Source organism: Syngnathus scovelli, chromosome 5 (genome assembly GCF_024217435.2).
Source record: "Syngnathus scovelli strain Florida chromosome 5, RoL_Ssco_1.2, whole genome shotgun sequence".
Classification (NCBI taxonomy): Eukaryota; Metazoa; Chordata; class Actinopteri; order Syngnathiformes; family Syngnathidae; genus Syngnathus; species Syngnathus scovelli.
Window position 1 is genome coordinate 1,168,028 of NC_090851.1, and position 21,211 is coordinate 1,189,238.

The window sequence follows — 21,211 nt, forward strand, 5'->3', positions numbered from 1 at the left end:
ATAAAAAAATAAATATAGAGTAATGTTACTAAATAGCAAATAAAACAGTAGGTATGATATTATGTAATATAACTCCTCCTCCCTTGGCAATTATATTGATTTTTATTTAAAACTGATTTTTTTTTTAATATTCCGATATGCCCCCCCCCTCCCTCCCCTAAAAATATTTCGCAGCATGTTGATGACGTCATAACCAAGCGACTTCCGCGCGCTATCGAATTGAGAGCGCTGGCGGGGAAAGCAAAAGGTGCCATTGCACTAGTTAAGAGGATAATTACGTTCTTCTTTGGATAATTGAGCCTCACGGCACCGATGTTTTCTCCGCGTACCGGCCCGAGTTCGGCTCGCCGGCAGCAGAACAGAACCCCGGCCAGGAGAACGTCCAGCAGCCTGCTGCTCACCCCGCGGAGGACACCTCTGTCGGCGAGGTTGCTGTATTTTTACGATTATAATTTAATCAACACTTGCTTCGTTCTCTCGAAACAACTTTTACGATTATAAGTTAATCAACATTATCATGAAAGTATCCGTGTTGTTTTATCATTTAAATCAACTAAGCAGTGAAGACTTCTGACTTCAATCACATCAAACTTTATTGCTAAGCGTTGACAAAAACAGACAATCACGAACAAACAAAATAAATTTGAAAAAAAAAGTCTATATGATATGTTGTCTACACCTAAAATGCTAATCGCCTGCTTCTTGTCATTAGCACAAGATAATTCGAAAGTATTGCGTCATAAGTGTAGCAGTTTTTGTAAACTTAACTTTGTTAATTTCTATTAAAAAACTTGATCTGTGTGCTTATGTGGCGGACAGAGCAACCCCCAGTCGCGAGCAGAGCCATGCCGCCGCCGATGGCCTCAACTATGACGTGCAAACGTTCGGTTCTTCGCTTCCTGTCAAAGTGATGGAGGCACTGACCATGCTCAATGGTAAATAGGCTGACAAGCATGCCCCCTTTGCGTTCCATGATGACATCCATGCCCGTGTCGTCCAGGCGAGGAGCAGATCTCGGTGAAGGTGAGCGAAAGCGGCTGGGCCTGGCTGGTTTACGGAGACAGACTCATCATCTGGAAGGTCTGCCAGACGGCCGTGGCCAAGGTATGTTGACATTTTCTTTTCTTTTCTAATATGGCCGCTGACCTCGTTTTGCTGTTGCAGCTGTGCGTGTGCAAAGAGCTGCAGCTCCCTGCAAGCCAGTACGACTACACGGCCGAGCGCGTGGCCGTGACGTCGTCCGGCCCGCTGGACGCTGCCCCCGTGCAGGCCGTATCCGTGCTGGCCGTGACGGCCGAGGGCGCGGCTCGCTTGTGGCCCAGCTTGTCGCAGGAGGGCAACTACGCCGAGGCCGACCTGGACCTGGGAGACTTGTGCGCCTTTGTGGTGGCGGTCAATGTAAGCGGTCTTTTTAGTCGAGTCGTACATTTGCCCACGCCGTGTTCTTTGCTCCTGGCAGGGCGGCAGCTTTGTGGTGTCCTCGGCTAAGAGTCGCATGTTGCGGGTCGGGTGCGACGGTTCCCGAAGGCTTCAGTACCGAGCGCTGCAACAGGGCCAAGGCGTGTTGTCGGGCATCGGGCGCCGAATGTCTAGCCTGTTCGGCATCCTGTCGCCGCCTACCAACGACACCGTGAGTGCTTTCATCATTCAAAGTGAATGAAGCTTATATTATTTGGGGGGGGGTGGGATCAGATTTTTGTTTTGTTCAAATGGTGCGAATTGTGAAGTTGAGACCTTTGCTTTTTTTGACATTGTACTTTTTTGTTGTTGCAGCTAAACGGCGTGCTGTGGGTGGGCGCCACCGGCCACCTGTACGCACTGAGCAACTCCCGCCTCAGCAAATGGGAAGTGGACGAGAGCTGGGAGCAACAGACGATCAGCTGGGACATCCCGCAAACTCTGAACGAGAGCATCGCCGACGCCATTTGGGTGAGTCGACCACTTCATCAGTCCCTCATCGTGACGTTTGTCTCACGCCTCGTTCCCTCCACCAGGGCTCGGAGGGCAACTACGAGGAGATGCGAGACGGCGTCAATGTGACCTTTCTGGACGTGAAGCTCAGCGAGTGAGTTGGTCGTCTGTCTTTTTTTTTTTTTTTTCCTTGTGTCGTCATTAAACAAAGCCTCGCGCTCTCCCAGGCTCGGGCTGGTGATCCTGGCCGCCGCCTGGCACCCGTCCGACACGCCCTGCCTGGCTTACTTCTGCCTGGTCACACTGCAGGACCTGGGCGCCGCCATCTCCAATCAGTTAACCGTGGAAGTCACCAACTATAATCCCCCCTTCCAGGTGAGTCCAGGTGATTTCTGCCACGAGATGGACACGGTGTGGAGATTGTCACTACCGTCTTTCTCAGAGCGAGTCTGAGCTGCGCTCCACGCGACTCCTGTTGCCACCTTCTACCGGCGCCACCGCCTTCCTTTACAACGAGGAGCTCGTCTTCGCCTGCTCCACGGGAAGCGGCAGGGCGGGCCCCCCCGACGAGAAGATCCCCTTCAACGACTCCGGTGGGTTCCTCGACGGGGCTACAGACTCGATGATGTTTTTGGAGGTGACGTCGGCGCGTTTCTTCCCTAGGCGACGCCATCCGCGGCGGCGGCTGCTGCGCCAACCTGCCCGTCGTCTTCTCCCAGAATAGCGGCCTGGTCGCCGTGGTGGCCCGGGAGAGCGCCTCTATCCTGCCCGAGACCGTGGAAGAATCGCTGTGTTCGTCTCTGGCGGCGGCCACGCCAGAAGTTAGTCGCCCGAAATAAAACCTTGCCTCATCTGCACGCTTTTCTGAGCCAATTGAACAAGATCATCTTTATTTTCGTAGTTCCTTGACTTACAAGTTGCTGATCTTAAAATGAGTCCCGGTGTTCCCCATTCAAGGTGTCCATGATGGAGCAGTCCGGTCGAGCTGATCCCGTAGCTCAAGAAGACAAACCCAAGCGCTTGAAGGCGGCATTCTTGCAGTTCTGCCGGTAACCAGCAAGACTACATTTTTATCAATTGGCGCTCAGTGTCAATTTTATTTTCACGAGGTTATGTTTTGGATTTTTTTTCTTCCTGCTACATCCTCAGCAACGACCTCCTGGGCGCTCAGGCGCTTACCAACGAGCTCTTCCCGACCGGCGACGAGGCGGTGCAGAGCGGTGAGCTGGACGCCATGGTGATCCAGATGAACCTGGACCTGCTGGACGATTACCCGGCCTCAGACCCCCGCTGGGCTGAGTCCGTGCCTGACGGTGAGCGCCGTACCTTGACGTCCACCAACTTTACAATTAAAGGTGGAAGTCAAGTCAAGGTGCCGTCTAAAATGTTTCTTCTCCTTTCAGAGAGCGCCGGGTTCCCACTGACGTCCCTCATCATCCTCCATCAGCTAGAAGATAAGATGAAGGCCCACAACTGCTTCATGGACTTCCTGCTGCAGGTACACAAACAGCACCTCAGGTTCTCTTGGTCCACAGAGCGTGCCAGTTGAAACCTTGACAAGTTGGTTTGACTTTCTTTTTTCCCCCCATCAGGTGGGTCTCCTGGAGCGTCTCGGCCGCTTTCGGGTGCGCTCGTCCCCCATGGCCACGCGGCTGCTGCTGTGCGAGCACGCCGAGAAGCTGCAGGCGGCCATGGTGCTGAAGAACCAGCACAGCAAGCACGGCGAGCTGGTCAACCGGGCCATCGCCACGGCGCTGCACAAGAACGACGTCACCGTGCCGTCCAGCCTCACCGGAGCCGACGTCTTTTTTCGGGAGGTGAGACGGGAGCAGGCTTCTTAGGGGCTTTTGGAATTTTAAATTACTGTTAGCTTTGATTTGTTTCTTAAATTATTTAGTTACGGAAATTGAATTGGTATTCACGGCAGCTTGGTTAGTTATTATTCGATTTTTTTTAATGCCTGTTAATATTATATGAATTATTATATTATTTTTAAAACAACTAGCCCCGCACAAATCAAAAACAGGTACACTCGTTGACCTCTCAATGTTTTCACGCCCTGTCCGTCGGTCTAGCAAAAACATTTCATGGGTTTTCCCAAAAATGACGAGATGGGACGTTCTAAGAATTGCACCTAATGGAAGTGGCCGTCACAGGTTTCGCAAATCTCCACTATCTTTGATTGTCTTCTGGAAGAGGAGGAGAGGAGCTTGAGGGAGAAGCCGGTGGACTCGGTGCAATGGGCCGAGGTGGTTCTGACCGTCAACGTCATCATCAAGGTGAGCGGAGGTCGGTCCAAACGGAGAAGGACCGGCTTCTGAGCACATTTGGGGAAAATAGTCAGATCGCCAAAGATTTATTGTACTTTTTTTTTTTTTTTTTTTTGCAGGATATGCTTCATGCTGCGTGTCAGTACAGAGAGAGCAAAGCGTCCATGTACCGAGCGTCTGAACGTGCCGACGTAGACGCCGAGTACATCCCGTGGACGGGTGAGAGCGACAAATGAACGGGCTGAAGGACTTGATCCTGTTTCTCACGCTGGTGGTCCTCCCGTAGCGCTGGGCGGGCCAGGAGGCGTCCGCACGGTCATCTCCCGCCAGCATGAGCTCATCCTGCACTCCATGTACCCCCACGCCGACTCGGAGCTGCGCGGTGTGCTTTGCGAGCAGCTGGTGGCGCTGTTGGACTTCTACCTGGGCGGCTACGTGGCTCAGCTCAACTCCCTGAAGCGGCAGCAGGGGCAGGAGCGCTACAACAGCCTCGAAATGGAGTACAGTCAGCGGCGATTCGAGCTCCTGGCGTCGCTTCGTGAGTCTTCACGCAATTTGAAAAAAAAACAAATGCTGTATCAGCAGAAATAGGAGCTCACAAAGTCTTAGCAGAAGATATGTGACTGACTTGTGGGTCGCTTCAGTGGAGCTGGGTCAGTACCAGTGGGTGGCGGCGCTGGCTGAGAAGTACTGCGACTTCGACATCCTGGTTCAAATGTGCGAGCTGACCGACAACCAGAGCCGCCTGCAGCACTACATGAGCAAGTTTGCAGACCAGGTACACCGAGCGCTCCGAACGCCATCCTACTCCCAGCGGGCCTTTTGACTCTCGTCGTCTCGCAGAACTTTGCCGATTTCCTGTTCCGCTGGTACATGGAGAAAGGTAAGCGAGGGAAGCTTCTGTCGCAGCCGGCCGCTCAGCACCAGCAGCTGGCCGGGTTCCTGCAAGCGCACCAGCACCTCAGCTGGCTCCTCGACATCCACGTGCAGCAATACCACACCGTACGTCTTTCGCCGCCGTCTCCTTCCTCCAAAACGCCCGGCGCGTCCTTTAAATTGGACTTGCCGCTTGGAGCGCAGGCCCACGAGACGCTGTACAAGCAGGCCAACGCGGAGACGCGCTACTTTGCCAAGAAGAAGACTCTGCTGGCGCTCAGCAAACTAGCGGCGCTGTTGTCGCAGCTTCCCGAGGACCAGCTGGTCAAACAAGTCGACGGTAAAAAAAAAAAAAAAAACACTTCCTGGAACTTTGTCCTCACGGGCCTAATGAAAGAATTTTCTGTTTGGCCCTCAGAAATTGTGGAGCAGGAGCGCTTCTTGCTGCACCAGGAGACGCTGCCCAGGCAGCTTCTCGAGGACAAGCAGCAGAACCCCGACACCATGCCCCTACTCAGCGCTCACCAGCTGGTTCAGGTCAGACACAATGTTGGACGCACTCATTATTTGTCCAAAGGAAACTCGCATCAGTATAATTCCGGCTGGCGGCAAAGCACTACTTTTGACCTCATGAAGCGTCGCCATCCACACCGGTGACAATCATTCCGTGCGCTTGTGCTGGCTCGCGCAGCTTTACATCTGCGACGACAACCGGAGGGCCAACGAGTACGACTTCAAAAAGGCTTTGGATCTCCTCCAGTACATCCACGAGGTCCCTTCCTGTCGCCGTCGCACGGGACTGTTTTGATAGCATTTGTGCTGACCTTGTTTTTTTTTTCCTCTTCCCTCGTTTCAGCAGGAAGACGATATCAACATCCACTCGCTCAAGTGCCAAATTTTGGGAACCGTTCTCAGGAGAGACGAGTAAGCGCTTTTATTTGCCTATTTTTGTCAAAAGTACGTGTATTTTGGAATGACGGGAACGTGACCTGAAGATGACTTCCTTTCTGTTCCTCCTCCAGTTGGTCGTCTGTCGACGGCAACGACGACCCGCTGGAGGCCGCCAAGGACAGCATCTTTGTCAAGATCCTCGGCATGCTCACGCAGCAAGGTGAGTTCCAAATCTGCTTCGTCTTTTAGTCCATCACATGCACGAAATCGGTTTTTAAACGATATTGCAATGCAGGAACAATTTTTATAGAATCACTCCATTGTTGTGCTGCGAAAAAATACAACAAATAGGTCAAATGTGCTTAAAAATAAAAATATATATTGAGCAAAATAAATCCAACCAAATATAAAAGGCTAACGTTTCACTATTATTGTAAAATACAAAAAAAATGTATACATTGAAATGATATATTTGCAATCATATTTAAAAGAAAAATACAGTTGATTAAATATGGAAAAATGTCATCCTTTTATTACAAAATGTGTCAAACATGAAAATATAACTATTAATAATAATTAATTAATAAAAAAAAGAATGCATTTATCCCACAAAAAAACATTAGCAAGAATGTGTCATTTTATTTATCAAGCCAAAACATCATCGTTGATCATCTTTGGGTTTTTTCTTTTGCCACAATTTAGCGATTGATTGTTGAACGGTCATTGTCCTTGTTGCCTGTATCGTCTCGCGACGGCTCGTAACGCGTCCGCCGATGCCGCAGGTGTCCGGCTGCAGACGTACCTGCCGGAGGTCAAGGAGCTGCTGGAGCTGGACGAGCTGAGCGCTCTCAGGTCCAAACCGTACTTTGAGTTTGTGTTGCGGGCAAATTACGAACATTACCTACAGGCGCAGATGTGAACACTTTCTTTCTGGTTTTTCCTCAAAATCTTTTGTATAGTAAAAATAAAACATTATAAAAAAATCACTTTTTTCTTTTTTGTGTAGGGAGAAAAAAAACGGTCAGCATTTTATCAAAATGTCTTTTATTTCCGGTGGAATGTTGCTGGAATAAATAAAAGCAGTGAAACATTTTTGGGACTAAACACGAGTTATTGAACGTATTGACACATTTACAAGCGGACACAAAAGACCACTTTTTTTTTTTCTCCTGGCATTTTTCTGCGGCTGGCCTGTAGAAGGCGCTCCGCTTCCCGCTCACATGTCAGTGGGGCCCTTGAGAGCCGATTCTTTGCCCCCCATCACCGGCGACGCCACGGCAGGAAGGACACACTGCGATGACTCGCAGTATCCGGCGGCCCCCGACGGTCCGGGGGGGCCGGGAACACCAGGAATTCCGGGAGCCCCACGAGGGCCCCGGAAACCGTCGTGCCCGTCGCTGCCATACGCCGACCGGCCTGGCTGCCCTGTTTTCAAAAGGAAGCATGTTACGTATTCAAAACTCCGTCACATGCTCGCCCAGCCCAATGGCTCCAAGTGCTGGTTTACCTGGTAGACCAGGAGTACCCGCAACTCCTTTGGGGCCACGGGCGGTGAGGCCCCGGTCCCCCCTGTCGCCTTGGTCCCCTGTGGATGAAAAATATCCAGCAGCGTTACGATTCTGTTTCGTTCATGGAATTAAAACTGATTTGCCAATTTGAATCGTTTTTTGTTACACGCCCCCCTAATCCCACCTTTGGGTCCTTTGCGACCCAGCAGCCCGGGCGGTCCCTTGAGACCGGGAAGCCCTCGGGATCCGGTGTGACCGGGGAAACCGTTTTCACCGCTGGACCCCGGGGGGCCGGGCGGTCCCGGGGGCCCGGGCAGCCCCGAGACACCCGACTCGGGTCTGCTCAGGCTGGCCGCCAGCTGGGCCAGCTGCTCTGTGAAGCAGCACCGCTATAAGTTAGGACCACGGCGATCACGGTGGTGACAATGACGACGCCTCACCTTGCATGACTCTCATGCAGACCTGCTTGATGTGCGTGTCTGTCGGTGATTTGCCCTGCGTCAACACAAGCGCAACTCATTTGCTCCAATATTGACTTTGTGGAGTATGAATGAAGCCGTTTTCAACCATCGCAAGCAGGCGGCCAGTTTGCCTTTTGCTGAAGACTGAAAAGAAATACTTTCTCACCGCGGGTCCCTGCGCACCAGGCAGCCCCGGCAAACCCATGTCGCCCTGCATGCCACGCGGTCCCACTTGGCCCGGTTCTCCCTCTTTGCCCTGCTGCCCTCGCCCGCCCTCTGGTCCTTTGTTCCCCGTCTCGCCTGGTGGGCCCATCTGCACGCACAAAATAGATCAATATATATTACAAAGGCCCAGCCCCCTCCCAAATGGTGTTTTTGGGCCAACGTACCGCTCCTTTCTCGCCGGCCTCGCCTACTTCACCCTGCAAGACAAGACACAAGTTGCAGGAGAAGAAGCACGTCCGAAGATATTTATAGCCCGGCAGTCGCTCACCAGGTCTCCTCGATATCCGGGCGTCCCTTCGGCGCCCGGGGGTCCCTGGAGTAGACGCCACACACTTTTGTGATCCCGTTAAGAAATTGTGCAATGACACTTTTGAGGATGAGGAAAAAACGCACCTGCTCTCCTTTTGGACCATCCAGACCCACAGAACCCTGACGGGGGGAAAAAAAGAAACAAATGTAAATTGGCATCGACCTCAGCGAGGTCATCTAACAATACGCAGAGGCTAAAATTTGATTAAGAAAACTTAAAAAATACTTTCCAACACTGATGAATCACTTGTAAAAAAAATTCTGTATTGTCTCACCCTGTCGCCTTTCTGGCCTTGATAGCCAGCCGGTCCAGGGAGTCCGGGAAGACCCACGTCACCTTTGCCTCCCTGTCACAACACATTTCAAATAGTTAAATAGATGGAACCCCCCACCCCCTTTTTTTTTGCTAGCAGAAGTTGAGTGGTCTCACCCGTGGTCCCGGTGCGCCCGCCGGTCCAACCGGTCCTCTTTCCCCTCGTGCACCCTGACATCAAACAGTTGATTTGGGATCATCCGGCCGAGTGTACCTGTCTCTGGATTTACTGGCGACCACTCACCGGTCCTCCTCTGGGTCCGACAGGCCCCACCTCGCCCTGGTCGCCGCGCTCGCCCTGGAATGAAACCCTGTCCAGTTAGAGTTCAGCCCACTTCACCAGGAACGTTTTCCAGACTTCCATACTTGGTTTCCCGGAGAGCCCATCAGTCCCGCAACGCCCGGATCACCTGACGCGCCCTGAAAAACAAAAAAGGGTGTGATTAATTTTGATCAATAGTTTTGTGACCGATGGTGCTTTAATACCTTGGGACCACTAACTCCTTTTTGGCCATAAGAACCTGGAACCCCCTATAAAAAAAAAGCACAGAGTTATTCACTTAATCAACAAGTCATTTTGTTGCTACTAGTCAGACTTACAGGAAGACCTTGAAGTCCACCGTCGCCCGGAGCTCCATCCTTGCCAGGAAGACCCTGATGAACGAAGCACAGAATCCCAACCGTAAAGCAAACCAGAGGTCCTTTTTGGGTCTTACGAAAACCGCTAAGATCAAAGTCACCTTTGAACCAGGAAGTCCAGGGATTCCTTCACGACCGTCCGGACCCGGAAGGCCCTGCGAGAGTGACACGTTGCCAGGCAATTAGCGGTCAATAACCCCCACGAGGGCAAGGGAAAACTAAATCCAGCTAGGAGCTCGTTAGCATATGATAACTATTTTGCTTAGTTAGCCTCAGTTCAAGTTTCAATGCTAAGTTGGAAGCTAATGCTCACAGCTTCTCCCTTTGGTCCTGGTGGTCCTCTGATTCCGGAAGGACCTCGATCACCCTGCAAAGACACCAAGACCACGTTTGAGGCGGCCATAACCGTGGTGGCGCATATTCAGCGAGTGATCTAACCTGCACCCCCCTGGGTCCAGTCTCTCCGATGGCTCCTCTTTGGCCAAAGTCCCCCTAATTTTGTGGGGGGGTATTGTTAGACTGCTTGTGGAACAGAGACATGACATGGGAATTTTTTTTATTCCCCATAATACTAATTTGTAAGAAACTTGATCAGGGGAACTCACCGGAGGTCCCTGGCGGCCTTGAGGTCCTATACCCCCCAAGTTCCCTCGGGGTCCCTGTTGGGTGACATCTTGGGCATGAGTGGGACAAAATCTGAAAGTGAAGTGGAATTTGTGCATCTTACCCTTTCACCTTTGGAGCCCATGATTCCCGCCAAGCCCTTGGCTCCAGCTGGGCCCTGGAAGTAGCATGTTAGCACGTGTTAGCTAATGCCAAATAATGAAACAATTGTTCTCATGACGTTCTATAACGACTGTCTTAATCAAAAAACAAATGATTGTCTTTGGTTATTTTATAACTGGATGTTTGTATTTTACTAGTTTATGGCCAAATCATTTAGATAAAACTATGTGGGCCACGGTTAGTGCTAAGTTAAATTGGCTAGGACAAAGTTACCTTTAATTAGCATCTTTTGTCCATAACCTAAAGCCTCAGTTAACGTTTATAAATATTACTTTATTATTGCTTTAAGTATATGTGTGTGCCATCAAAGTTAATTGTTTAATCACTATTTTATTTTTGTGTATAAAGAAGATGGTTCGATTTTGTTTCCACCTGCTCGGCTAATTAGCGCTATTGTGACGTCAAAACATCAGGCACAATATTTACTTCTACGATAAATGTTCATTTTCATATATATGAATTAGTTTTGTTGAAAAATGTTTGAATAAGAAAGAAGAATATTTTCACTATAGACGCAGGTGGATTCCAACACATTTTGGTGTTGCACATGTTTGTCCACCAGAGGGCGCTGTTTCACCCATTGACTTATCAGACTGAATGGTGATAGTTGGGAGATGGTCTGGATATGAAGGTCGCTTACCGGAAGTCCTTGAGATCCAACTTCTCCATGTGGTCCTTGTTCCCCCTCCATTCCCTGAAAACATCTTTGATCATTCAGAAAAGTACTATAGACATTTTCATTAAAGCAAGCAGGGGGTAACCTTGCTTTACAGAAAGCTCAAGTACAAGGACCATCACCTTGTGTCCTTGTCTGCCGGGCTCTCCGGACTCCCCCTTCACCCCCTTGTGACCCTGCAAACAGGAAACGACTACTTGGACCAAAAAGAACATTCATGTGGATTTTGTTCTTTGGTGTCGAGGATATAAACGTACTTTCATGCCAGGCAGTCCAGAGTGTCCCGACAGTCCAGATGGACAAGCGCTAGGGCACTAAAACAACAATAGCAAGTTGATTGCCAGTTAGCGTGTGTTAGCATTAGTTAAGCATCTAAAGGTCAGTCCAGAACCCACCAGTTCTTGGCCTTGATAAACCCCTGGCGGACCCTGGAAGAAACATTTCGTCAAGCGTTGGCACCAGCAAACAAAAAAACGTAGCAGCATCTGAGTGGAATTTACCCGGGTTCCCACGGCTCCTGTAGCGCCCACTTGGCCCCGCTTGCCTCTGGCTCCCTGTACCGACAGGTAACTTTCATTCTTATTGTTTCGATTAGACCAGTTGGAGTTGGTAGTCGGGATGTTTGGGTACTCACAGGAGGGCCCGCTTTGCCCATTTCTCCTGGGAGCCCATCAGTCCCTGGGATTCCCTGGTCAATCCATACAATATAAATGTCAATATTGTTTTTATTTATTTTCTTATTTTTAACTATTGCTATTTTTATTATTTATGTATTTATTTTATTTTTTAATTTTTTTTTAACTATTACAAAAAGGATTTTTTTTTTAAAGAGATTTTCTTTACTAAAAATAATTCTTGGTTTTACTCACATCCAAGCCATCTGGTCCAGTACCCTGGAAGAAGCCACACATCCTTCACTAACAGAAAGAACGTCCCAAACATAAACACGAACAACAACGCGTGTACTTACCGGCTTCCCGACCGGGCCCGGTGGTCCGAGATCCCCCTGAAGACAAGATCATGCACAAACGCTGAGAAAAGTTTCAAAAATCAGCCAGTGAAAGACAAAAATGTTTCTCATGTTGAATTGGATCACATTTAATCAACTCACTTTGGGTCCTTTTACACCCGTTGGACCTGGATCTCCGGGAGGTCCCACAGGTCCCTACGCAAGACAAGAACATTGCTGAGATTCTGATGTTACTATTTTTTTCTAAAATAAAAAATGGGGGGGCACAAATGTGCCCAACTTCCTCCTCCTCCTTGCTTTATATGCCAATCGAAGGCCGAGTAGACGGGTAACAGAAGCTCAGGCACCGGAGCCGCATCACCTCTCCACACACTGGTTCCATTCTGCTCCGTTCCCCGAATCCCCCCCACCCGAAGCCCCCCCGCCGCCATTTCGCACAAATAGAGCCCTGTTTCCATCAGGAAGCCATCAAGGCCTTCCAAAAAAAAAAAATGGTGCTCACATCAGCAGCAGCATTCAGCTAGCTGCACGTGACCGAATGGTCTCATCTCGTCTTTTTGTGTTTTGTCATGGCTCCACTTACATCTGCTCCCGGAAGCCCTGCAGTTCCTGGAGCTCCGTTTTTGCCGTTTTCCCCAGGAGGCCCCTGCAAAACAAAAAAAAAAAGCAGTGTAACACCTGAGCAGGCGTGTGTGTGTGTGTGTGTGTGTGTGTGTGTGTGTGTGTCTTTGTTTGTGTGCGCTCACTCACTGGGCCGCCGTTGATTTTGGAGTCCACCCCTCGCTCGCCCTGAACACAATAAATTGCTCCGGTTGTCATTTAGTTGAGAATTTGGGCCAACATAAAAGTTGGTAGGCGTGTCTTTTATGAGTAGACCCACAAAAAAATCTCAACAAGCCATGCCTGAAAATCGACTGGAAGTCGGCCATTTTGTCTCAGATGGACTATTGAGCGTAGCATGACTGAAAAGTTTGATTTTTATATTGGCGAAAATTAGTTTGATTGCATTTTTTGTCAATGTTGCCCGTGAAACGATTTTTTAGTAACGCAGTTTGGGAGGATGTGTGAAATATACATAATTAAATAAATAAATAAATACAATTGAACTTGTTTGAAATAATGGAAGCAAGTTTGGAGGCTTTGATGTTGTTCCAAGCAGCTTTTTCATTAGCATGCACTGCCTTTGGCTTTCCTCAGCAGAACCTCGCAGAAGAATCTAGGTCAAAAAATAGGATGACAAACTCACGTCAATCCCGTCCACGCCGGGCACGCCGGCAATTCCGGGTGGCCCCGGCGGGCCTCTTGGACCCACCGGGCCCCTCTGGAGGATAACAAGAAAAACAAGTTATTTGGAGAGTCGGCATTGGACCTCCACACAGACGCCCTTTGTTCGGCTGATCCGAGGTCAGTGTGGCGGGATTAGAGATCCGTGCCACGTGTGAACGCCGCCGTCAATGTGTGTGCGTGTCCATATAAACACACATTTGAGAGCCGTGCTTGGCTTCTACCACCAAATAATTTATTCATGTTATGCACTAAAATCATTTCATCAGGTCCGTTCCAATACTTTTGCTCACTTGGAAGCTCCATCGCAAAAAACAATTCAGATGTTTTCTATTATACTCATTGTTGAGTTGAAACCCAAATATTGAGTATTCGGATAAAAAAACAAAAGGCATTGACCTTTGACCTTCCAATACCTTTAGAGGAGTAAATTGAGAATTGTCCACCACATGAATCGAAACGGATTTCATAATGCCACAACAAAAATAAATGCAAGCAGATTAAAGATCTAAAATATAAAAACTCTTATGGAGGTCACAACTAGCATTGAATATAGAACCAGCACAAGTCGAGTCCACTTGCGGTTCCACTTCTAATCCTCAAACTGAGGTCCAAGAATCCCTTGAAAGCCGTTTTACAGTATTTAATCAAAGTCATTAGGTTTGGATTATTACCAAACGTCGAGCCGTCACAATCATAATTTTGTTTGCCGTTTCTTGACACAAAATAAACAAGTTCCACTTCCACCTGATCTCAAAAGCAAGAATGGTGATCGTCAGCAGGTCGCACTCGGTTTCCTAACAATTCAAGCCGTAGCGACGTTAGAAAGAAGTGGAAATTTGCATCACCTGAGCGGAGGCGAGGAGAAGCGCTTGCAGGAGAAGAAGCAGCTGGCAGCTCCCAGAGAGATCCATGGTCTTCCCGGGATTGACCGTCGCACCGCGAGTCCCCTTTTTTCCAGATTTTACACGATGAGTCAAGAAGAGGCCACCTGTTGGCCTGCCTGCCAGTCCCCCTTTTCCTGCCTCCCTCCCTGAAGGGACGCTGGGAGGAGCTCCCGTGTAGGCCGAGGACAAGGAGTCTACCTAAAATGGTCTGTATAATTTCCTGAAGGTCCATTTGCCACAGAACTGCTTCATTCCAATTCAAAATTTGGAATTGTTTTGAATGTCAGATTTTTTTCAAATGTTTTGCGACATGACCATTTCTGGGCCAGCACACTTCCAATTTAGTAGCAGCTGGACAAAATCTAAGTTAAGTTATGAATTGGGAGACCAAAATGTGGCAAAAATGGGATGTCATGCTCAACCTTCAATTCTTGAGACTTTTTAATAGACATGTTTGGTTTATTTCTTGTTACTTAGTACATTGTAAAATTAATACTAAATTGTCAAATAATTCTGCGGTGGGCAACTCAACAAATTTTTGAGTGTCATTGCATACCAAATTGAAATTTTCAGGATGAATTGTTTTCAAGTACTCCAATTCATAAAGTAAAAACTCCCATTAATAAAGTAAAACAATACGGACATAAAACGAGTCCATATAATGTCATTTAACGAAATACATAACGTGATCAAATTTAATGTACAGCACGCTGCCAACATGCCCAGCCACAAGAGGGCAGTACAGCAATTGCGTGTTCGCCCACCACCACCAAATTAGAATGAGAGCGTAGAAGAAGAAGAAGCGTCCTTTTTAAATGCTCGTTGATTTAACGGTCGTGTCGCGACCCGTCGCCTGGGAACGAGCGTTTGTTGATGTCGTTTTATAAAGCAACAAAAATACAAAACGTCCAAAATGTTTTAATAACAGAAAATAGCGTTTTTTTAAACCACACTTCGCATTCACCGTGCTTGTTTGTGGGCTTTGTTGAACGCGGACGAGCCGCCGAGGTAAGCGAAACAAAAACTTGCTTACAACCACTTCAGATTATTTATAGCGTTTTGTTTTGCATCGTAAACTTAGTTTTGAATGTCATGTAAAAGTAAACAAAATAGTCCGAAAGTGTGTTCGACGCTAAAACGACAAAAACAAAGCAAAATAACAACAAAAACTACCATAAAATAGATGATATATCTGCTGGTGTGTCATTACAAACATAAAGCACAATATTGCAATGCCCTCTCACATGTTTCTATCTATTCAAGCTTGAATTTGTATTATGAAATTGAAGAAACAAAAATGTTACTGTTGTTCAGAATTCCAGCTGGCCTGACTTGCAGGTGACGATGGACAACCTGGACTTCTCCGAGGAAGAGATCCAGCAGCAGCTGGTGCTTCTGGGCTACACCGACGTCCCCAAACACAGACTGCGAGAGTTCAAGCAAGGTGAATTAAAGCTTTCAGTTTCGATGATCGAGCCCTTGCAACTCCATAATTGTAATCGTAAAACTTGCTTCCATGGCCAGCCCATGATGAAGTGAATAAAAGCGAAATATAAGTGAAAACATGTCGAGAGCCTCACAAAGGAAATTGACTGTCCAACTTGTCGTCAGATCTGGAACAGTTGATTCAAAATGGCGGTCGGCCCAAGGTGGCCACCATTGCTGCCTACGATAGGGGTGAGCCCGGACCTCCCGCGTTCACCAAGGAGAAAGGTATGTGTGTGTGCGCACCCGTGCCGTTTAGCAACGTGCAAGCCTGTGTGTAATGTTTGTCGTGTCTTCCAGTGAGACCTTGTGACGTGGGCAAGACTCCCGGAAGCTTTTTTATACATGACGAGCAACGTCGCACACAGGTGAGAATCCCAAGTTCAAGTTTCAAGTTGTACTTTCTCAAGTCTAAAACCTTTGACCCCAATCTCACTCCATAGAATATAAAGCAATTCATTCATGGTTTGCAGTAGTGTGTGTGTTATTGTTGCAGTTTGTTGTGTCAAATGTGTATTGATTCTTGCGACACTGTTAGGTCGTGAGCCCGCGTTCCAATCAAGATGGCTGCTCGCGTCGACACCGCGGGGACTTGTTGGAAAGTTCCCACAGCGCCGCGACGCTGATACCAGACACCCGCTGCAAACACTTCATCAAGAGGAAAGTGCTGAGGTGCGTATCGATCGTAATCATGCCGACGAGCCTGTTTGCACGCGTCTGAAAGCGCCTCTCGCTTGTTGATGAGCAGGAAGCGTGAAGGACAATCGCTGGTCTGCGATGAATCCATCTACAGCCAAGATTCTGGTAAGTCTTCCACTCGTTCGCATCACAGTCAAGGGCCGTCGCGTGCAATCTTACGAGCGTCCTGTGGGGGGCGCCTCAATCCTCAGCGCTGACTGACTTTTGGCTAATCAGCTTAGCAGCGTCTTAAGGGTTCTCGAGACATCCGTCTTCACCCACCTCCGCCTCTTGGCCACCCCGCAATGTACCGAATGTGCCGGGACCGCGACGAGAGCTCCCTGAGCCCGTCCGTTTCGTCCGGCGAGGAGGAGCGATGGACCGACGACTACGACAGTTCAAAGGACCAGACTGGAGAAGATGCCAGCGAAGAAGATGAGGGTCCGACGAAAGACCAAGTCGGAGAAGATGGTAGCGACCGAGACGCCAGTGATGAAGACACGGGGAGTGACGAAGATACTCGCAGTGATGCCGGCAGCGGCGTCAACTCCATGATGACGTCTGGTTACGGGACCCTGATACCGGGAGAAGAACGGGATAGTTGCCGAGACGATACCCGCATGAAAGACAGTAAAGAGGACCCCGGCTCACGGGACAGCTTTTATGATGATGACAGCCTAGAGTTAGAAGATGACCAAGACAGCTTTTGTGGAAGCAACGTTCCCCATGAAGAGCGGAAGGAACCAGAGAATGAGCAGTCTCACTGGAATCTAAACGCTGACACCAGGAGCGAGGACCAGAAGAGACTCGGGGCAAAAACTCAGGAAAACATTTGTGATCTCCTCCCGGACACTAGCGGTGAAGATGATAAGAAACCAGAGCTGGATGATGATCTCCATCCTGAGACCAGCATTGAAGATACTCTTCCAGAAGACAAGAAGCAACCAGAGAACACTCAACAGACGGACACCGAAAATGAAGATGACAAGAAAGAAAAAAGAAACTATTGTCCTCCTTCTGACGAGCGGAAACGAGAGGAAGACAAACAGCCTCTTTGTGATCTCCATCTTAACGCAAGGGGTGAAGACGTTCTTCATGAAGATAAGAAAAACCAGCAGTTTCAGTATGACCGCCACTCTGGTGCAATAAACGACCACGTTCCTCATGAAGACCAGAAGATGAAGCCTTATCTAGACCTTCACAGCAAGGACGGAGATGATCCTAATGAAGTTAAGAAGAAACCCGACGAGTCGTACCATGACACCAGGATTGAGGCGGATGAAGCAATGGGCGGGCTTCTGGGCAGTGAGGAAGAAGAACGCATCAGGGACCGGGACAAAAATCCCAGCAGCCAGAACGTCCAATTCCTTGATTCTGAAGGAAGTCTTCTCAACTGTGAGTCGAACAGAAAGCTCATACGCCAGGGTACGTGTGACATCACCATGAGGTCATCACAGGCTCTTGGACATTTGGCAGCGTCATTACGTTTTTTGGGAGAAGCAATTGACATTTGATGGACGTGCTTTGCTTGTGTCAAATTGCGTGTTGACGTTCCGCAGATTGCTCCAGTTCGCTGTCGGGTCGTCTGTCGGAGCTGCGCTTACACGAGGCGGAAAACGACAAAGCCAGCGTGGCCGCTGGCCACATGGAGGAAGACTCCCTCAGCACCTTTGGGTCCTTCACCACGTCTTCGGTACGTTATTTTTTTTTTTTTTGTAAATTGATGATATCGTCAAGCTCTTAAAAGATGCTCTCCTTTGGTTCCAGACACGATCGAGAAGCGAGAGCGACTTCCGCACCAAACCCAAATCCTGTAAGAACAGTAGCAAGAACCTCAAAATGACTTTTTTTAATTCTTCTCCATAATCTGAAGCGCCCTAGTCAAAAATGTCCCACCTGTGTCATTCCAGTCATCCGGCCGATCCTGACCCAGCAGACCATCAAGAAGGAGGACCCGGTGGCCAGGTGAGACTTCGGAGTACTCGTGGTCCGGTAGCACCTCCTCGCGCTGTTGTCGCTCCGCAGGTATTTCCAGTACAAGCAGCTGTGGGACGAGCTCAAGCTCCCCGGGGAGCAAGATCACCGGAAACTCCGCTGGGAAATCAGGGTAGGGATTTTTCTGTTTCCAACAGCACAAATTCCCTTAGTGATTTTTTTTTTTTTCCACAGGAAAGACTTGCATACCGGCAGCCGCCCGTAAGTAAAAACCCCAAAGTTTGAAACCCCCCACCCCGTGAGGATAAGCGTGACGTGCGCGTGTTTGTGTTTTAGCCCAAAGCTCGCCGGTGTTTGGCGGCCAACAGCTACGTGGTCCCCACGGAAAAGAAACGATCGGCTCTGCGCTGGGAAATCCGCAACCTCATGGCGCACCCCCTGCCGCAAAAGTTCACGTGCCGCTTTTGAAGCGTCTGCAACTTTTGTTTCTTTTAAGAGACAACAAGCACTAAAACAAAAATGGGAACTGAGGTGGCAACTTGCAGGAACAGGAACATGCAAGGAATTGAAATGAGGTGACGGATGGACCCTAACGACGAGAAGCATCACTTTTAGGCCTTTTAGCTTTTTCCTGACACACAGGAGCAAGGACATGCTGGAAATAGTCCCATTCCATGATGTTATCAACTCTTGGCCTTTTTCTGCTTTTTTTTTTTTTTTGTGACAAAGTAGGGGATTAGATGCTTCAGTGAGGAAATAGTTGATATTTTTAAAGGACAGGATGTGAGATCACCAAAGGTTGGTAAAATTACGAAAGTGACAAGCTCTAAGCTTGTTTTTCTTTTTCTCCCTCCCACCAGAAATAAAACTTTTTTTTTTATATAATCATTCATATTTATTTCACACACATACACACAAAACAGACGCACGAGGAAGTTCAGGGCAAGTCGGTGTAGGGCAGTTTAAATGGGTAGAGCGGTGTGTAGCGCTGGTCGTGCCAAAGCAGTTTGTCTTCCAGGAAGCGCAGCGTCTCCAGCGTGAGCACCAAACCTTCGTGCTTCAGAAGACTGTGCACATTTAAACCTGCGCCAGCACAAACACACAGGCGACATCATCATTTTCCTGTTCCCATTCAAGTGAGGTGAATATATGCACAACAGGACAATGGATTGAACGTAAGCAGGAACAGGATCAAGTAGGAAGTAAAGTGACACTTGCAGGAACAATTAACTCACCGAGGGCTGGGATGAGGTTGACCGTCTTGAGAGTTTCCGTGGCCTTCAGGATGTTGTCGGGAAAGTTGTCATTTCTAAAGAAAGCCACGTGGGGACAATACAAGGATTTCGGACAGGAACATCAACAAAATGACAATGTCGGATGAGCAGAAACAATTGCAGCTATGCGCTTCTTCAGATAATCAAACATGATTCTCAAGTAGAAAACATACACGTCGACTATGAGCAGCGACTCCTCCCAGTTTTTGTGTGCGACGGCGTCCAGCAGGTCCCGTGAGTCCGGACTGGGAATGTCGAGGGAGTCCACGACATGAAGCAAACCCTGGATGGAAGGACACCAGACTTGAATTCTGATCATTTGTCATCTACCAAACGTGTCCTACCTGGGCCACCTTGGAGCTCAGGGCCACTTTGAGCCCCAGCACTCGCACCTTCATGGGCAGCATGTAGTAGTAACTTTTGGGCCCCCGGGGACCGTGGGACACGCCCCCTGATGACATCACACCACATCAGAACCGCGAGGCAGGACAACAAAGGGGCGGGGCCACCGGACTTGGGCTCACCTCCCCTCCAAAGAGGCGAGCGGATGCTGCCGTGCCGAGCGCGGCCGCTTCCCTTCTGCTTCCACGGCTTGCGCCCGCCGCCCCTCACCTCCGACCTCACCTTGGTATTGGCATGACTCTGTCGTATTCACACACACACACAGGCGTGTTCAGTGCAGGCAGTTGTAACAAGCACGAATGAGACTACTTCTGTGCATGCAGGAACAGGAAAGGAGGAATAGCATGCAAGCACAAGGAGCGAGCCATAATGACGCAGGAACAGGCAGCTTACGATGCGTTTGTAGTCCCTCTGCCACAGTTCCACGCTGTGCACGATGTCCAGTCTTGCCGGCAACAAAAACAGTGACGTCAAAGGTTGCATTTGTGTGTTTCTGCACGATGGCGACCCGGCTCACCTGGGGGGGACGGCAAAGACATCGGGATGCAGCTCGGCCAGGCCAAGTGGCTCGCTGTCCCGTCCCTCCAGAGCATCCACCCACAGCCGCACGGCGCTCCGATAGGCGGGAATATCGGCGTCACAACGCCGCAGGAGCGGCAGTGGGGAATCTGGCGGGGGCAGCGGGCGCCCTGAGCCAGAAAATCACAGTCACTCACGGAAATACATTTGGAGACCAAATTAGGATTTGCACAAACTTGTTCTTGGCGGATCTCGCATGTTGGCGGGCAGCAGCAAGTTGGGCGGAAGAGTGTTTTCACCAGCCAGCGACGATGCACACTTATAACGACACAATTCACACAATTGTCATTCATTGTAGGCACTGCCAAGGAACAAGATACTGTTATTGACATTTAAAAAAAAAACGATAGATAGATAGATAGATAGATAGATAGATAGATAGATAGATAGATAGATAGATAGATAGATAGATAGATAGATAGATTGATTGATTGATTGATTGATTGATTGATTCTTACTCGTTTTACAGCTCCTCTTCCGCAGAGCAGCAGAGTAAATCGCATAAACATGTTGGTATGTGATTGAGGAAAGAACGAAAGAAACGAAAAAGAAAGCAGAGTAACGATTGAGTAAACAGGGGTCGCTCCCGGCCCGGTTCGCTCGGAAAGTCCACGGGGAGGTCGAGCCTGCTCGGTTGGGCCAAGTGGAGCTTGTCAACTGCTGGTCCGTCGCGCTTTGTTGTCGCGCACTTGACAAGACGCTTGATTGTGACGTCATCACGGACATCGCGCGAGAACTGACTGAATTAAGTATATCTGTTAACAATAGAGGGACTTTATTTGTTTGGAAATCTAATTAAGTTTCATATAATTAAAAAAAAGCCACGTCTTGCTGCTGTGAATTACACACAAA

General features: G+C 48.9%; 4 protein-coding genes across 8 annotated transcripts; 2 read left to right on the forward strand and 2 right to left on the reverse strand.

The window, feature by feature from the left end:
- Positions 1 to 183: 183 nt before the first annotated feature.
- On the forward strand, positions 184 to 7,040 carry nup133 (nucleoporin 133). 2 transcript variants are annotated; one of them, XM_049721290.2, is made up of 25 exons: positions 184 to 428; positions 820 to 935; positions 1,001 to 1,104; positions 1,165 to 1,398; positions 1,460 to 1,630; positions 1,774 to 1,929; positions 1,995 to 2,065; positions 2,139 to 2,286; positions 2,354 to 2,504; positions 2,575 to 2,732; positions 2,869 to 2,960; positions 3,061 to 3,224; positions 3,315 to 3,409; positions 3,504 to 3,728; positions 4,068 to 4,190; positions 4,301 to 4,400; positions 4,468 to 4,719; positions 4,826 to 4,959; positions 5,025 to 5,183; positions 5,262 to 5,397; positions 5,476 to 5,594; positions 5,749 to 5,829; positions 5,914 to 5,981; positions 6,080 to 6,168; positions 6,731 to 7,040. In XM_049721290.2, exons 1-25 carry the CDS (start codon positions 313 to 315, stop codon positions 6,865 to 6,867), a joined length of 3,399 nt encoding a protein of 1,132 aa, XP_049577247.1. In that variant the 5' UTR covers positions 184 to 312; the 3' UTR covers positions 6,868 to 7,040. The 2 variants fall into 2 exon arrangements, with proteins under 2 accessions (XP_049577247.1, XP_049577248.1); XM_049721291.2 differs by having other exon boundaries at positions 5,917 to 5,981.
- Positions 6,846 to 14,232, reverse strand: col9a1a (collagen, type IX, alpha 1a). Its single transcript, XM_049721296.2, has 32 exons — positions 13,968 to 14,232; positions 13,082 to 13,156; positions 12,586 to 12,624; positions 12,419 to 12,481; positions 11,977 to 12,030; positions 11,836 to 11,871; positions 11,735 to 11,758; positions 11,500 to 11,553; positions 11,366 to 11,419; positions 11,261 to 11,293; positions 11,123 to 11,179; positions 10,988 to 11,041; positions 10,830 to 10,883; positions 10,131 to 10,184; positions 10,009 to 10,062; positions 9,842 to 9,895; positions 9,717 to 9,770; positions 9,505 to 9,558; positions 9,365 to 9,418; positions 9,251 to 9,295; positions 9,131 to 9,184; positions 9,009 to 9,062; positions 8,882 to 8,935; positions 8,727 to 8,798; positions 8,536 to 8,571; positions 8,411 to 8,455; positions 8,307 to 8,339; positions 8,084 to 8,230; positions 7,897 to 7,951; positions 7,641 to 7,829; positions 7,456 to 7,533; positions 6,846 to 7,373 (listed from the first exon to the last, which is right to left on the reverse strand). The coding sequence occupies exons 1-32, from the start codon at positions 14,031 to 14,033 to the stop codon at positions 7,165 to 7,167; spliced, it is 2,058 nt and encodes a 685-aa protein (XP_049577253.1). The 5' UTR covers positions 14,034 to 14,232; the 3' UTR covers positions 6,846 to 7,164.
- Positions 14,233 to 14,797: 565 nt separating this feature from the next.
- On the forward strand, positions 14,798 to 18,989 carry LOC125969368 (centriolar and ciliogenesis-associated protein HYLS1). 4 transcript variants are annotated; one of them, XM_049721307.2, is made up of 12 exons: positions 14,798 to 15,014; positions 15,321 to 15,450; positions 15,618 to 15,719; positions 15,792 to 15,859; positions 16,030 to 16,163; positions 16,240 to 16,295; positions 17,729 to 17,862; positions 17,937 to 17,982; positions 18,080 to 18,134; positions 18,195 to 18,276; positions 18,339 to 18,365; positions 18,441 to 18,989. In XM_049721307.2, exons 1-12 carry the CDS (start codon positions 14,880 to 14,882, stop codon positions 18,570 to 18,572), a joined length of 1,101 nt encoding a protein of 366 aa, XP_049577264.1. In that variant the 5' UTR covers positions 14,798 to 14,879; the 3' UTR covers positions 18,573 to 18,989. The 4 variants fall into 4 exon arrangements, with proteins under 4 accessions (XP_049577264.1, XP_049577265.1, XP_049577260.1 ...); XM_049721308.2 differs by having other exon boundaries at positions 15,345 to 15,450; XM_049721303.2 differs by lacking the exons at positions 14,798 to 15,014; positions 15,321 to 15,450; positions 15,618 to 15,719; ... (1 more) ...; positions 16,030 to 16,163; positions 16,240 to 16,295 and adding an exon at positions 16,305 to 17,594.
- mrpl4 (mitochondrial ribosomal protein L4) lies at positions 18,974 to 21,051 on the reverse strand. Its single transcript, XM_049721323.1, has 9 exons — positions 20,818 to 21,051; positions 20,536 to 20,617; positions 20,298 to 20,469; positions 20,174 to 20,225; positions 19,903 to 20,020; positions 19,723 to 19,829; positions 19,552 to 19,661; positions 19,340 to 19,413; positions 18,974 to 19,187 (listed from the first exon to the last, which is right to left on the reverse strand). The coding sequence occupies exons 1-9, from the start codon at positions 20,866 to 20,868 to the stop codon at positions 19,042 to 19,044; spliced, it is 912 nt and encodes a 303-aa protein (XP_049577280.1). The 5' UTR covers positions 20,869 to 21,051; the 3' UTR covers positions 18,974 to 19,041.
- Positions 21,052 to 21,211: the final 160 nt, after the last annotated feature.

Excerpts from the sequence above, each read along its gene's own strand:
- col9a1a (XM_049721296.2), bottom strand. The coding sequence starts at position 14,033 with ATGGATCTCTCTGGGAGCTGCCAGCTGCTTCTTCTCCTGCAAGCGCTT. Across the intron at positions 10,063-10,130 it reads TGGGCTCCAAAGGTGAAAGG|GGACCCCGAGGGAACTTGGG; the intron begins GTAAGATGCACA and ends GTCACCCAACAG. Across the intron at positions 7,374-7,455 it reads GGGTACTCCTGGTCTACCAG|GGCAGCCAGGCCGGTCGGCG; the intron begins GTAAACCAGCAC and ends TTTTGAAAACAG.
- nup133 (XM_049721290.2), top strand. The coding sequence starts at position 313 with ATGTTTTCTCCGCGTACCGGCCCGAGTTCGGCTCGCCGGCAGCAGAAC. Across the intron at positions 1,930-1,994 it reads GCATCGCCGACGCCATTTGG|GGCTCGGAGGGCAACTACGA; the intron begins GTGAGTCGACCA and ends TCCCTCCACCAG. Across the intron at positions 3,225-3,314 it reads GGCTGAGTCCGTGCCTGACG|AGAGCGCCGGGTTCCCACTG; the intron begins GTGAGCGCCGTA and ends TTCTCCTTTCAG.
- mrpl4 (XM_049721323.1), bottom strand. The coding sequence starts at position 20,868 with ATGTTTATGCGATTTACTCTGCTGCTCTGCGGAAGAGGAGCTGTAAAA. Across the intron at positions 20,618-20,817 it reads GAAGAGGAGCTGTAAAACGA|TGTGCATCGTCGCTGGCTGG; the intron begins GTAAGAATCAAT and ends TGTCGTTATAAG. Across the intron at positions 19,188-19,339 it reads CAACCTCATCCCAGCCCTCG|GTTTAAATGTGCACAGTCTT; the intron begins GTGAGTTAATTG and ends GTGCTGGCGCAG.
- LOC125969368 (XM_049721303.2), top strand. The coding sequence starts at position 16,475 with ATGTACCGAATGTGCCGGGACCGCGACGAGAGCTCCCTGAGCCCGTCC. Across the intron at positions 18,277-18,338 it reads AACTCCGCTGGGAAATCAGG|GAAAGACTTGCATACCGGCA; the intron begins GTAGGGATTTTT and ends TTTTTTCCACAG. Across the intron at positions 18,366-18,440 it reads TTGCATACCGGCAGCCGCCC|CCCAAAGCTCGCCGGTGTTT; the intron begins GTAAGTAAAAAC and ends TTTGTGTTTTAG.